We start from the raw sequence: 13,470 nt of genomic DNA, 5'->3' as shown, positions 1-13,470 counted from the left end.
CCCCTGCACTCTTATTTTTAACTCTGTCCTCTTGACACTCTACGATAGAGGAAGCTCATGTTCATCAATGCATGGTTACCAAAACAGACATTGCTCATTAGAAGTCAGAGGGTGGCCACTCATTTCTGGCTACAATTTGATTCCTTCAAGAAGTTATCATCCAAACTACAACGCCTTTCCATTCTGTGTTTCTGCTCAATGGAAGGTATGTGGCTTTGCTTTCCTGTCCTGAAGATGCCCATACTGACCATCTTTAAAATGCATGTCTGTGACAACGGTTACTACTCAGATTTTGGTGCTTGCTTTGTTTTAAGGATAAGCCCCATATCTTCTTACCAGCAATGGCCACCTCAGTGATCCCAAGCTGACCCATGGTAAGGTGTCCCAACTGAACACTTGTAGGATGATACTGGGGCAGGATCCATGTAGTCATCCCTACCGCAGCGGGTAGGAGGAATGTGGGGACCCAACAGCCAGGTCCATTCTTGGATCAGACTCTACTGTGAGCAATTCTGAGCATCTCTCCAGAGTTTAAGGTACATTCTGTCTCTGTCCCTGTCTCTGTCTCTCACCTTTTACTCTGAAAATTCAGGAAATGGCATTGAAATATATTAATCTGAAAAACTTGGGATCTTAAAGCAAACCAATTTCTGAAATGAAAAGAAACAGCTGGCAAAGAGTTCTAAAAGCACTTGGCCTCTCTAAGAAGAAAAAACCTTATTCTCCAAAAGTGGTTAAAAATAAAGGTAATGGACTTTAGGCCAATAACCAACCTCAATTGATAAAGTGTTACTAGGGGATCCAAGTCATTAACTTGAGGGGCAAGAAAAGATGTGGAGAGCAGAGAAAACTGAACCTCTGGCAAAAACTGAAATCTGTGGAGTAACAGTGTAAATGAATCAAGGATGACAGGTCAATAATAGATTAATGAAGAAAAGTTGAGAAGATACATTTACAGTGTGCAAAGACTATATCATCTGGGACAACTCTTATTCTCCCTGACAGATTCATCCCTGTTCCACATGATAACATCTGGACTGATCTCCATGAGGACAACAGCTACAGAATGTCTAGACAGTAACAAGACATACAAAAGCAGCTCGTGTATGTGATGGGAGATGGCAATGACTCTCACACAGCCACTCATTTAGACAAGTACACATGGTCCCCACCTCCTCCAAGTGTGAGGCCCCTGCTAGGCTATAATGTATGAAATGAGAGTGAGGAACAGGAACCAGTCTGTGCTCATGGAGCTCACGGGTAGGAAGAAGAACCACAGTAACTTTACACTGATAAGAACAGATGCTACATTTGATCTTAGCCAAAAGGCTGAGAAGAGATCCATAGTAATTATGATAATCATGCAAAGAAGTAGATAGTGGGGATTAATCAGAGAAAGGGCTGGATAAAGAAGTAAGCTTCAGGGGCTGGGAGTTTGGCCTAGTGGTTAAAGTGCTTGCCTAGCATGCACAAAGACCCGGGTTCGATTCCTCGGTACCACATACATGCAAAAAAAAGCCGGAAATGATGCTGAGGCTCAGGTGGTAGAGCTCTAGCCTTGAGAAAGTCCAAGGACAGTGCTCAAGCCCTGAACTCAGGCCCAGGACTGACAAAAAAAAAAAAAGAAGTAAGCTTCAGACAGAGGCCACCATGGCAAGTACAAAGGCACCGTTACGACACAGTTATGACACATGGTGTGCAGGAAAAGTAGAGAGCCTGGGTGTAGGTGAGTGTGGTGAGGTAGGAGGGACCAGACTGTGCAGGGAAGTGAAGAATTCTGGTCTTGATCCAGAGAATAAGCAGGCAGGGATGACAAGTCTGATATGACTAGAATCAGGTACAAAACAGGGGAGGTAGGGGGTGGGAAGCAGAGGAGATGGGCAGTTGAAAACGGGTATGGAAAAGAAGAGAATGATGGAACTTGGATTACTGTGATCTTCAGGTACTTCTGTCATTTGGAATATTACATCAAAAATTTTACTTCCATGATACAAGACAAATCATGTACACATAAATTTTTTGCCAGTCCTGGGGCTTGAACTCAGGGCCTCAGCACTGTCCTTGGGCTTTCCTCAAGGATAGCACTCTACAGCACCACTTTCAGCATTTTTCTCTGTTTGTGGCACCAAGGAATGGAACTTGGTCTTCGTGCATGATAAGCAAGGACTCTACCACTAGGCTAAACTCTGGTCCAAATCATGTACATTTTAAGTGTGCTTATACAGTTCTGTCGTGTCCTGGGAGAGGCGAAGACTCTCTGAGGTCCATGATACTTCTCAGCTTAGGTCCTTCATATACTTAGCAAAAGAAGTTGCTTTTCCACATCTTCCAATGTATGAGAAATTTTTTTACACAAAATTTTCTGCAATACAAACACTAAGTCCCCACTGAAGATCTAGTTACAAAGGATTGAATATTCTACTCCAAAATACTCTATTCTCGCCTGGTTGCACTCAGCCATGCCCTACCACAGAGTGTTGCACCTTGCCACACACTGCCACAAACTGCTGCACCATGCTGCACAGTGCCGCGTCTTAGCGTGTCCTGTTGCACATAGCCATGCCACACCCACTGCTGCGCATTTGGCACACTGCTGTGTGCTGTTGCACACTATTGCACCTTGCCATGTGTTGCCGTACACTGCCAATGTCAGGCCGTGCGCGGATGCACCCTGCTTCATGTTGCCACTTTCACCTGCTTAGTGCCCCACACTGCCACACTGTGCCGTGAACTGCCGCACACCATGTCGCATACTCCTGCACCTTTCTGCACATGGCAGCATCTTGCCGTACACTGCCATGCATTGCCGCAAACCGCCACGCCCTGCAGAACACTGCTGTGCGTTGCCTCCCACTCCTGCACCCTACCACACACTTCTACACGTTGCTACACACGGCCGTGCGGTGCCGTGTGTTGCAGCACACTGCTGTACCACGCCCTGCTGCATGCCCTCTGGTACCTTGTCACACCTTGCCTGTCCTCCCTCCCTTCATCCCTTCCTTCCTAGGTCAGTTTTAGGGTTTGAATTCAGAGTTTGGGTGTTGTCTCTGAGCTCTTTAACTCAACTCTAGGACTCTACCACTTGAAGCCACAGCCTTCCTTCTAGTTTTTGAGTGATTAAATGAGAGAGAAGATTCTCACAAGGACTTTTCTGCCTGGCTTTGAACCATGATAATCTGATCTCTACCTCCTGAGTAGCTAGGATTATAGACATAAGCCACCAACACCCAGCTTTTAAGAGACATCTTAGTCCTATAAAAGTTTTATGAACAGGTGTCTCTAAGTCTGTTCCAGCATGTAGATATGTTCTATAAAACAAGCTCTAATACTTCATGATGACCCCAGGGATATATGCCTCCTATCATGTGTGTATGTTTATGCTGAGTTGTTTTTTTTTTCCTTTTGCTATTCTTACAGGGACATGTTTCTTTACTGCTTAAGTTATGAGTCTTATCAAAATTAACATCAGTATTTGCCCTTTTAAAAAGTACAGGAAAGAACAAGACTCGCTTTTTCATTATTGTCAAATGCTATGTAGAAAAATGGAAATAAGTATGAAGAAAGAATAACAGAATCTTCACTGAGCAGTTTTAAAATGACAATTACACAACCATAGCCCATTAATTGGCTCACACTCGTGGAAAGAACAAGTAAACACACTCCAACTCTGCTAGCATGAGAAATCTGAGGATAGCGTTCCTGGCTATTAGCACAGCAGAAGCTCGGGAGCAACAGTGACATTTCACAGCCGGATCTACATGACAGTTGAGAGTGTGATTCCCTTCCTAGAAGCTCCAAGCTGACACTTGACTACAAGCTTCTTGTCAGCACATGGATGGTGCTTCCTCCTCCTTTATGTGTAATCCCAAACCACACAACCAGCAGTGATCCCTGGAACCAGCCCAAGGCTTTTGTTTTGTTGGATGTCCAGCTAATAGACAAAATAAGTAGGAAGATAGCTTTTGCAACACCATCATCAACAATGGTAAAGACGATGTAGAAAATTGCAGGCAAAGTAAATTGAGTAGGTTTAAATGTGCCATTTTTCAATCTTGGCTCACTTTGGAAGAGTTTACTGAAGCTGTATGTCTTCACCTTTAATTTATCCTGCTATTCTCAGCCTCAGCAGCTCTTATAAGAAACATGATTTGTTTTTCTAAGATTCCTAGTCAATAGATAGCAGCTACAGAAAGAGACCCTAGACCAGAATATAGCCCTTCCTCAGGTCTATGTGACAGAACACTCACCAGGGAGGACACAGTGTTCTCAGATGTAGATATAATAATGCTCAAGACCAGAAAACAGACAGCGGAGCCCACCCAGGTCATGAGAGAGCTTCCCAGAGCAGACACAGGGAGAAATCTCCTGGGGGATCCTGTAAATTCTGGCTGCTCCACTGGTCTGCCCCAACCTCCCCTGCAGGCCAGACCCGGCGAGAAAGCAGACTCAGACAGAAATGGTTTTTGAAGCCCTGAAGAAACGAAAAGGGAAGAAGCGCTGGAAATCAAGCTTTAAGGGTCCTCCAGGAGAAGTATGAGAAGAATGAGGTTCAAGTGTCATTTAAAGGGAAGCACAAATCATGCTGGGGTAAGTGGTGTCAAGGTCCTGAAGAGCTGCTGGGATACTGCCATGCGCAGCACTTACTTAATTTTGTTGATTTACTGCTGACAGTGTATAAATATACCACTCTCCTAGCTTATGTTACTTAATTAATGGCAAGGACAAACATCTATAAAACATTTATATCTGTAGCCAAAAAAAAAAAAACCCCAAACGAAAAAAAAACATGCCATTCTTTTGGATTTTAAAAGAAACATAGGAAAATATATAAAAAATGTAGAAAACTAGAAAACATGTTCACAATCCAACTACACAATCATTATTAACAATCAGACATTTCCCTTTGGTACTCCTCTAAACTTCCATTATTTCCCCTTTCAATTTTGATGGTATTTTTTTTTTTATAATTTTGTGCTGTGTTTTCAAAGAAAAATGTATTATGTATTTTCTTAAGCTATTCCAAACTGGTTGAAAATTCATTTATTTATTTAGTCCTTGAGTTGAAATCTAGTAAGTTGTGCATACCAGGTAAACATTCTACCAGCTGAACCACATGCTCAGCCCCTACATCATTTAATTTTTTTTATATTTTCTTGTTAGTGGTACTGGAGTTGAACTTAGGGCCTTGTAATTGCCAGGCAAAGATTCTACCACTGAGCCACACTTTCAATGTCATTTACACTGAACTCCTACATTGGAGAAAATAATTTCAGAAAGGAATCTGGAATATGGTAGACAGAAAATTGTTAAGAAAACTGGAAGCCAAAATCTAGAAAGACTAGATAGTTCTTGATCTGTTTACATTTGCCAAGATGTTTTCTAAGGTTCCAGTCCTGGACATGCTAGCTGAGGTTCCTAACTGCAGGCAGAGCTATTACTCAATGGGACTGTGGCCTAGTGAAGAAATGGTTAAATGAATGATGTCAGGACATATACCTGGCCAGGAGCAAGAAAGATATAGAACAGGGCAGAGGAGTCAGGAAGAAAGAAAGAAGACTACTGGGGATTATCAACAACTGATTTCTCATTATTATCTTTTTTTTTTACATTTTAAAATTCATTATTATAAAGGTGATATACAGAGGGGTTCTAGTTATATGTCAGGTAATGAGTACATTTCTTTTTAGACAATATCACTGCTTCCCTTGTTCTCTCCAAGTATTATTATCTTTAAGTAGTTATACAAAGGGGTTTCAACTGAACATGTTAATTTAGGACTATAATGCAGCTTGATCAATGTCACCCCTTCTATCATTTCCTCTCCATCTTTGAAAAAAATCTGATTTGAAATTCAGTGTAATAAATCCTATCAATTTTAACAAGTCAAAATTAACTTTTTAATAAACTTAGTAATGTGCACTTGAATTGGACCTGGTATTGAAGACATAGGTATCTAAGTTCCATATGCTCTGATTATAAATAAAATACTCTGGAGAGAAGAGTCTTCCTACTTTAATTAAAAATTAATGTTTTTGGTTTTTATTATTTTTTGAAATATTTTTTGTTAGCTTTTAAGTTTGTACAGAGGAGCTGCCATTTATCAAAGCAGTTTATAAATACAGTGCATTTTGATCAGTGTCACCCCTTTTGACATTCTCACCCACCCCTTCCAACCCATCTCTTCCCTCACTTTTCTTAATATTTAGGTCATGTATGCAGGCAAGAATTCATTGTATATACCTCAGAACTAAGAAAGAAACGGAGAAGGGGTGAGTCCAAAGGGGGTGAAGATGACACAGATCAAGATGCATTGTACACATAAACTACCTTAATAAATACAAAAAATAAATACATTCCTCCTTCCCTCTCTATCCCAACCCTACTCACTCTCCTAGTTCCATTCTAGCATATATATACTGAGTAGTGTGACTCTGTCCATCATTCCTTTCTCCCTTCCTCTGCCTCCTTCCCCTTAAGCCTGAGCCACCTCAGGTATTCATTTTGTTAAAAGTGTCAATTTTGTTAAAAGTGTTAGTTACTTATTCAAAGAATTTTAACACGAAATCCACTGCTGCATGCATGCATATGGCACACTTTAGTTGGTTTGATTGTGTATATATACATATATGTGTGTATATGGCCCCCTATATGTTTTCATATGTTTATAACTTATATTTAACTTTCACATGTGAGAGAAAATATATCCCTTTGTTTCTCTGAGCCAGATTTCACTTAATGTAATTTTTTCTTCTAGGTTCATCCATTTCCTTGCAAATTAAATGTTATTATTCTTCCTGATGGATGAATAAAATTCCATTGTGTGTGTTTGTGTGTGTGTGTACATAGTGTGCTATACATCACATTTTCTTCATATACTCATGCTCAACAACTAATGCTAAGTAAGCCCATACCATAGTGTTCAGGCAGAATTCACTATGGGCACATTTACCTCTTCCTTCCCGGAAGCCATTGATGTACCACCAAAGAATTACAAAGGAAACACATTCATAAATGTGTTGCAAACTGGAAGGGAAGACATTATCAAGTAAATGATTTTGATGATTTATAAAAAAATGTTAGAAGATAAAATTCATAAACTGAGAACTGAACAGAGTTCTATATTGCAGCAAGCTGAACAATATGGATGAGAAAACTACTCATAGCTAGTCATACTGTGAATTTTAAAGTGACCACCAAGGATGAAAAGAAGATCCTCAAAATTTCTAAGGAGAAAGATAAATTTCTCAAAGAAACAGGAGTATAAGTGATGTCAGATTTTTCCTCAGCAGTATTAGATGCTAGAGGGCAATAAGTGCAAGGGTCTAAAATGACTGAATTCTCTATTCAAACCAGGACTCAGATATAGAAAAACTCTGAAGATCTGCTGCTCATATATCATTTCTTTAAAAAGAATACATATTTACTCTGTAATGGTCATAAACAATCTGAACTAAATGCTCCCACTCAAAGATCCAAACAAGCCATAGGAGCCTTCAGCCTCATCAAAGAGACAGAATGAAACACAGCAAGGCACCAGGGCAGTGTCCAGTATTTCTTTCTTATAGCAATTTACACAACTATATGGCCCACAGGGACCATTCAGGTAAGTAAGACTCAGCAATGGGCAGTCTGGAGACACTGGTATAAATTCACATTCCATAAAGAAACTAATATTCCTTGTGATAGTCCCATAAACATAGAGCCCAGAATCACAAGGAACATAGCCAATTACAAAGTATCATTAGACACAGTTCTAGAAACCCAAAGCTATGGTTTCCAACTAGAGACATACAGTTTCCAACCCCATACAAACATAACTTAAGGGATTTTGTTAACCCATTGGAAAATGCTACAGAAAACATAATCCAATACATGCTACTGCTACCCTACATAGGAAGGGCAAAGAAAACTGTAGGATCACAGCTTCAGAGAAAGTATAGGATGCAATTTGCTCAAAATTAACCAAAACTTCTGAGACAGAAAAAAGAGGCATTTAGTAACTTTAAGAAAACAAAAAGCTGGCTAATAAAAAGTTATTTAACATGTGGAATAAGCCTAAGCATTTGTAAGAAAACCTAATTTGGGGGGTTGGGGATTTAGCTCAGTGGAAGAGCCCTTGCCTGGTAAGTGCAAGGCCCTGAGTTTGGTCCTCAGCTCTGGAAAAAAAAGGAAACCTAATTTGATGTTAACGTGATATAATTCTTCCTAGAAGGTACATATTCACTGGCACAGAATATTTCCTTCTCTGAAGACTCAACCAATTATTAGATAATTTTCTTTTGTGAATAATGTTTACATATCCAGAATATCATAATGCTTTTTTTTTTTTTGCCAGTCCTGGGTTTGAGCTCAGGGCCTGACCACTGTCCTTGGACTTTCTTAAGGCTAGAGCTCTACCACTTGAGCCTCAACACCACTCTGGCTTTTTTCTATGGATGTGATATTGAGGAATCAAACCCAGGTCTTTGTGCATGCTAGGCAAGAACTCTACCACTAGGCCAAACTCCCAGCCCCAAAATACCTTCTTAATCATTGGTTTGTCAGTTCTTTTATTCAGGATCATGTTATGGTTAAAATACAGAATCGTAAAAAGATAAAGAAATTTCAGCAATTTGGCTCTATTTTGTATCCCAGATAATCTTGTTCTACACAAAAACAACCTGAACTCCTTTATGTAGTATGATGCTCAGTTAGTTGGTCACAGCCTCAGAATCTTTCCTTCTAGCTGTTGCTATAACCAGGTAAGTTCTTACAAAGCCCCTGTGCCAAATGTATTAAATGAGTATGTTGTGCATGAAGAACTTAATACACAGGTTTTGTTTAGTAAACTAAACAGTAGATTAAACACTGAGTTAAATTTTTAGCCAGCCTTGAGAATGATGAGGGTGAAAACTAAGAGCCCTAGAATAAAAGTACTGAAATACTGAGTACTCCAGCAAAATTCTCAAAGGAAGAAAACAATCCTAAAGAAATAGTGTGGAGGGACTAAGACTGCACTTCCTAAGAAAATATCTTTTTCCCTATTTAGACATATGAAGTCATTTTTCAAGTCATAAAATAAAGCTTGTTTAGTCATATCAAGTACATTTTTGTGAAAGTATTTAGTAGTTCAAAGTAAAATAAAGGATCACTGAAATATATTTTTAACATGTAAATAAGAACGCAATTTGGCGGGGCCATGAATCTTCTCTGGACTATCTGAAGCCATGGGAAAAATTATCTTTGTGTCCAGAATGAAATCCTCCAAGGACATGACTTACTTGCATGAGACTTTTGTTCTGTCAGCCACCATGGTCCACTGCTGCTGGTTGGTAGAAACCTCAACATAGTAGCTGTAGCTTCGATCATCACAGTCCCAAAGCAACAACCTGGGGGAAGAAAAAAAGACCAGACTGCAATAAAGGTTCTGTAACAAGGCTACCAGGCCCAGAAGGCAGTCAGTGTCTACTTTATTCAAGACCTCCAGTCTCCGCCTCCTTTGCACCCTATCCCTGCCCCCAAGAACTGGAGAATGAAGGTGAATCCCAACACCCTACAAGGGAAATACAGCTGTAGCTCATCTGTAGCTCATCTCTTTAGTTTATGCACAACTCAGTTCTTTAGACTGTCTGAAGGGGTAGTATGTCCTTCTTCCAGATTCTTCCATCCTGTAGACCACACTCACTGATGAGTCTCTGCTTTCTAATTTTCCTAACTGGTTACAAAAGCATGCCTTGATTTGGATGTAGCACCTAAGGGAGACTGGCCTTAGGAATACCATTGCACCCCAGGTGCATAGATGCATGGTATACAACCTATGCACATTCTCCAGTGTACTCTAAACCTTGTGCACCCTGTCCCCTTGTTTTAAGACAGGGTCTCCCTATGTAGTCCACACCAGTGGAAACTCACTCCTCTTGCCTCAGTCTTCCAAGTGCTGGTATGTGTACCACTACATCTGGCCTTCCATAATCTTTAACAGAAAGACAATGCTATGTAATAGTTGAATATTTTTAGGGAATAATAAAGTGTTGAGATAGGGTTTCAGAAACTTGGCTTTTGGTACAATCCTGGGGCTTGAACCTAGAGCTTGAGAACTGTCGCTGAGCTTTTTCTGCTCAAGGGTACTCTAACACTTGGGCTATCACTCCACTTTTGGCATTTTCTGGTGGTTAACTAGAGATACAGACTTTCTTTCCCTAGCCTCAGGCACCTGGCTGGTTTTATAAGCTGCTTTGCTTGGGGCTGGCCTGGAACAGTGACCCTCCCCATGTCAGCTTCCAATGTAGCTGGAATGACAATCAAGCACCACAGCTTCTGGCTATTGGTTGAGATAGAAATCTTGCAATTTTTTTTTTCCCCAGGCTGGCCTTGAACTATGATTCTCCCAATCTCTCAAGTAGCTAGGATTATGGGTCGCCAGCTAATAAAAACTTCATTCATTATTTACAAATTTATTATCTTTCCTATTCTTATCTTCCTTTTCTTCCAAGTAAGATCTTAAGCATTAACAGTCTGATTTCATTTATACAAAGCTCAAAGCAGACAAAATTCATCCACTGGTTTCAGAATAGTGGGAAGGTATTGATTTGAAAACAGTAGAAGAGTATTTTCTAGAATAGAGAAAAAATGTGAACATTTTAATCTGAGTGGTAGGTACATAGATATAGACACATGTAAATAACCTTCCCATGCAAAATACATACAATATCTTATTGTATATTTTGTCATACGTGCTTGCTTCTCCTGCACGGTAGAATAGCGAGCTGAAGGCAGTACTATGTTTAATGTTTCTAATCTAAAATTCTGGAGTAGTGCTCATACACAGTTCATACTTGGTAAATGTCTGCTGGGAAAGTATATTCCTCTTTTTTTTAGTAGTAGAGTTTGAACTCTGGGCCTCATGCTTGTGATGCATGCACTATTACCATTGAGCCAGCCACACTTCCAGCCCATTTTTCTATTGGCTGTTTTTTGAGACATGGTCTTGCATTCTGCTAGATGCACTTGAGCATAATCTGCCTACTGTAGTCATCTTTCTTTTGTGACTACAATATCAGCCATGCACTATTACATCCAGCTCTGTATTGAGAAGGGATATCAAGAACATTTTTGCTCAGGTTGGCACTGAGGTGCAATCCTCCCAATCTCAGCTTCTCAAGTAGCTAGGATTATAGGTACAGTATTCTCCTTTTTAGCAACAGTAATAATGATGATCATGATAACCAAAATTTCTTCAATGTTTATTATTGTCTTTAAGGCATTTTGCTAAGTGCCCTATGCAATACGTCTTAAGTAGCCTTTTAGTACTTATTTTCATTCAGTTATAAGGGAAAAAAGTGAGGCTTAAACTATTAAGCTGTCTAAACTCATAGTTCAAGAGGGATTGTTACAAGATTGTAACCTGACCCAGAGCCCACTTCTGTAACCCTACTGTCAAATATTTCCTCCACTTCCCGTTTATATGCCTGGGTCACATTTTCAACCTGTAAAAACCACTTGTATTATCTTCCATTAATCTTGCAATTACAGTCAATAAAAATCCTTTGTACAAGCTCAGCTTAATGTTACCCTATAAAGCTATTGTTGAGGATTAGGACTGCCTTGTGTCTCTTTTCCCCTTAGTTCTTTGTTTGCAGTGGTAATTGTGCATGATATCAGTAATGTACATGTGCTACTAAAATTAGAAAAGACTTCTAATTAATAATCATTTTCTTCACATAATACCTTTGTTGGAATACAGCACTGAGGCTATTTTCCCTTTTGGAATTCTGAGTTATTTCTGAAGAATCAGGTTTGTTGCAATCCCTATTCTTCTAGATAACAACTTAGTGCTTCTACACAGTAGCTAAATGAAAACAATCAATCCCTTTTGGGAAACTATGCAACTGGATTTCAAAGTACTTCATGGAAAAAGACCACCGTGATAAGATGGGATATGCAGAAGATAAAGAGGATGGGCAATTCTTCAGTAGAGATTCTCAGTGTACAGTGATATTGGAAGAAATCTTTGAAGTTGTATAACATGCCCTATAAGTAGCATAGGCTATAAAGTTCATCAAGTTGCCTTTTCTGTCTTTATTATTATATATCAATTCTGAAAAGAATTTCACTGTGATATTATCATACACACATATAATGTACTTGGATCAAACTCACCCCATTATTCTTTTTACCCCTTAATTTGTTTTAGAATCATTATCTTATTTTCATATATGCACATGAAGTACTTTGATTATATTCATCCCTTCCTCTTCTCTCTTTTCACATTTTTCTAATCAGTCCCTCCATTTGGGGCTTGAACTCTGGCCTGGCACTCAAGGCTACCACCCTACCCCTGGACCTGGGTGCTGCCCCTGAGCTCTTCAGATCAAGGCTATCACCTTACCCTTGAGCCACAGCCCCACTTCCCATTTTCTAGTGATTAATTGGAGATAATAGTCTTTCGGCTTTGTATTGCCTGGGCTAGCTTTGAACTGAGATCCTCAGATCTCAGCTTCCTGAGTAGCTAGGATTATAGGCGTGAGCCACCATGCCCAGCTACAGTCCCACTATTTTAAATTCATTTCATTAATTTGTTTTTAATGTCAATTCAGCACATGAGAGAAAACATGCTATATCTGTTTTTCTCAGACTGGTTTATTTCACTTAACAATTTCCAGTTCCACATTTATTTTCCTCCAAGCATAATGTGTGTGTGTGTGTGTGTGTGTGTGTGTGTGTGTGTGTGTGTGTGTGTGTAGGGGAGAAGAAGAAATAGGGATTTAAACTCAGGGCTTAGCCCTTGCTCAGCTTGCTTGCTTGCTCAGCAGGTACTTTTACCTCTTGAGCTATGCCTCCAGCCTGTATTTTTTGCTGGTTATTTTGAACATGGAGTCTTGGAGATCTTTCTGCCTAGGATGGCCCCAGATTGGAAACATCTAGATCTCAGATTCCTGTGTAGCTACAAGTGGAAGAATGAGCCACGGGAACCTGGCTCCAATTGTGTTAAGGAAAATTTTATTATTTTAAAATAAAGATCACCTATATGCCCAGCAATATAAACACATACACAAAATACATACTATTCATATATTGTTTCATTCATTTAATGATTTATTATGAACATTTTTGTAGTACCAAATATTCACCTATATATTTATGTCCTATGTGAAAACTTCATAGTATGTTATTTATGGGTATGTCATAATTTATCTCTTGTTAAACTATGTAGCTGGTAAGATTCTTCTGTATTGAAAACTCTGTTGTGAACTTTGTGCATGTTCGTGCTGATTCTGGGGCTTGAACTCAGGGCCTGGGAGCTGTCCCAAAGCTTTTTTTTTTTTTTTGCCAGTCAGATCTCAAGTACTGGAGGAACTAGCATTACAGGCTTAAGCCATTGGTGTCTGGGTTTGGTGTGAACATTTTCAGTCATATCTATTAAAAATTTTTACAAGTAAAATTCTATACATCCCCCCCCCCTTTTTTTGGCCAGTCCCAGTGCTTGAACTC

At 39.6% G+C, this 13,470-nt stretch overlaps 1 protein-coding gene and 1 pseudogene across 1 annotated transcript in view; both read right to left on the bottom strand.

The window, feature by feature from the left end:
• Btbd9 (BTB domain containing 9) overlaps positions 1-13,470 on the bottom strand; it is a 338,683-nt gene that overhangs the window by 54,495 nt on the left and 270,718 nt on the right. Inside the window, exon 9 of the mRNA XM_090355745.1 lies at positions 9,261-9,368. Coding sequence (XP_090211871.1) covers positions 9,261-9,368 — 108 coding nt within the window. The remainder of the gene's footprint in view (positions 1-9,260; positions 9,369-13,470) is intronic.
• Positions 1,203-1,341, bottom strand: LOC150047737 (U2 spliceosomal RNA; annotated as a pseudogene).

Source organism: Megascapheus bottae, chromosome 22 (assembly GCF_031878675.1).
Source record: "Megascapheus bottae isolate mThoBot1 chromosome 22, mThoBot2.hap1, whole genome shotgun sequence".
Classification (NCBI taxonomy): Eukaryota; Metazoa; Chordata; class Mammalia; order Rodentia; family Geomyidae; genus Megascapheus; species Megascapheus bottae.
Note: the sequence above shows the minus strand (reverse complement) of the source record. Positions and strands in the feature narration are given on the sequence as shown.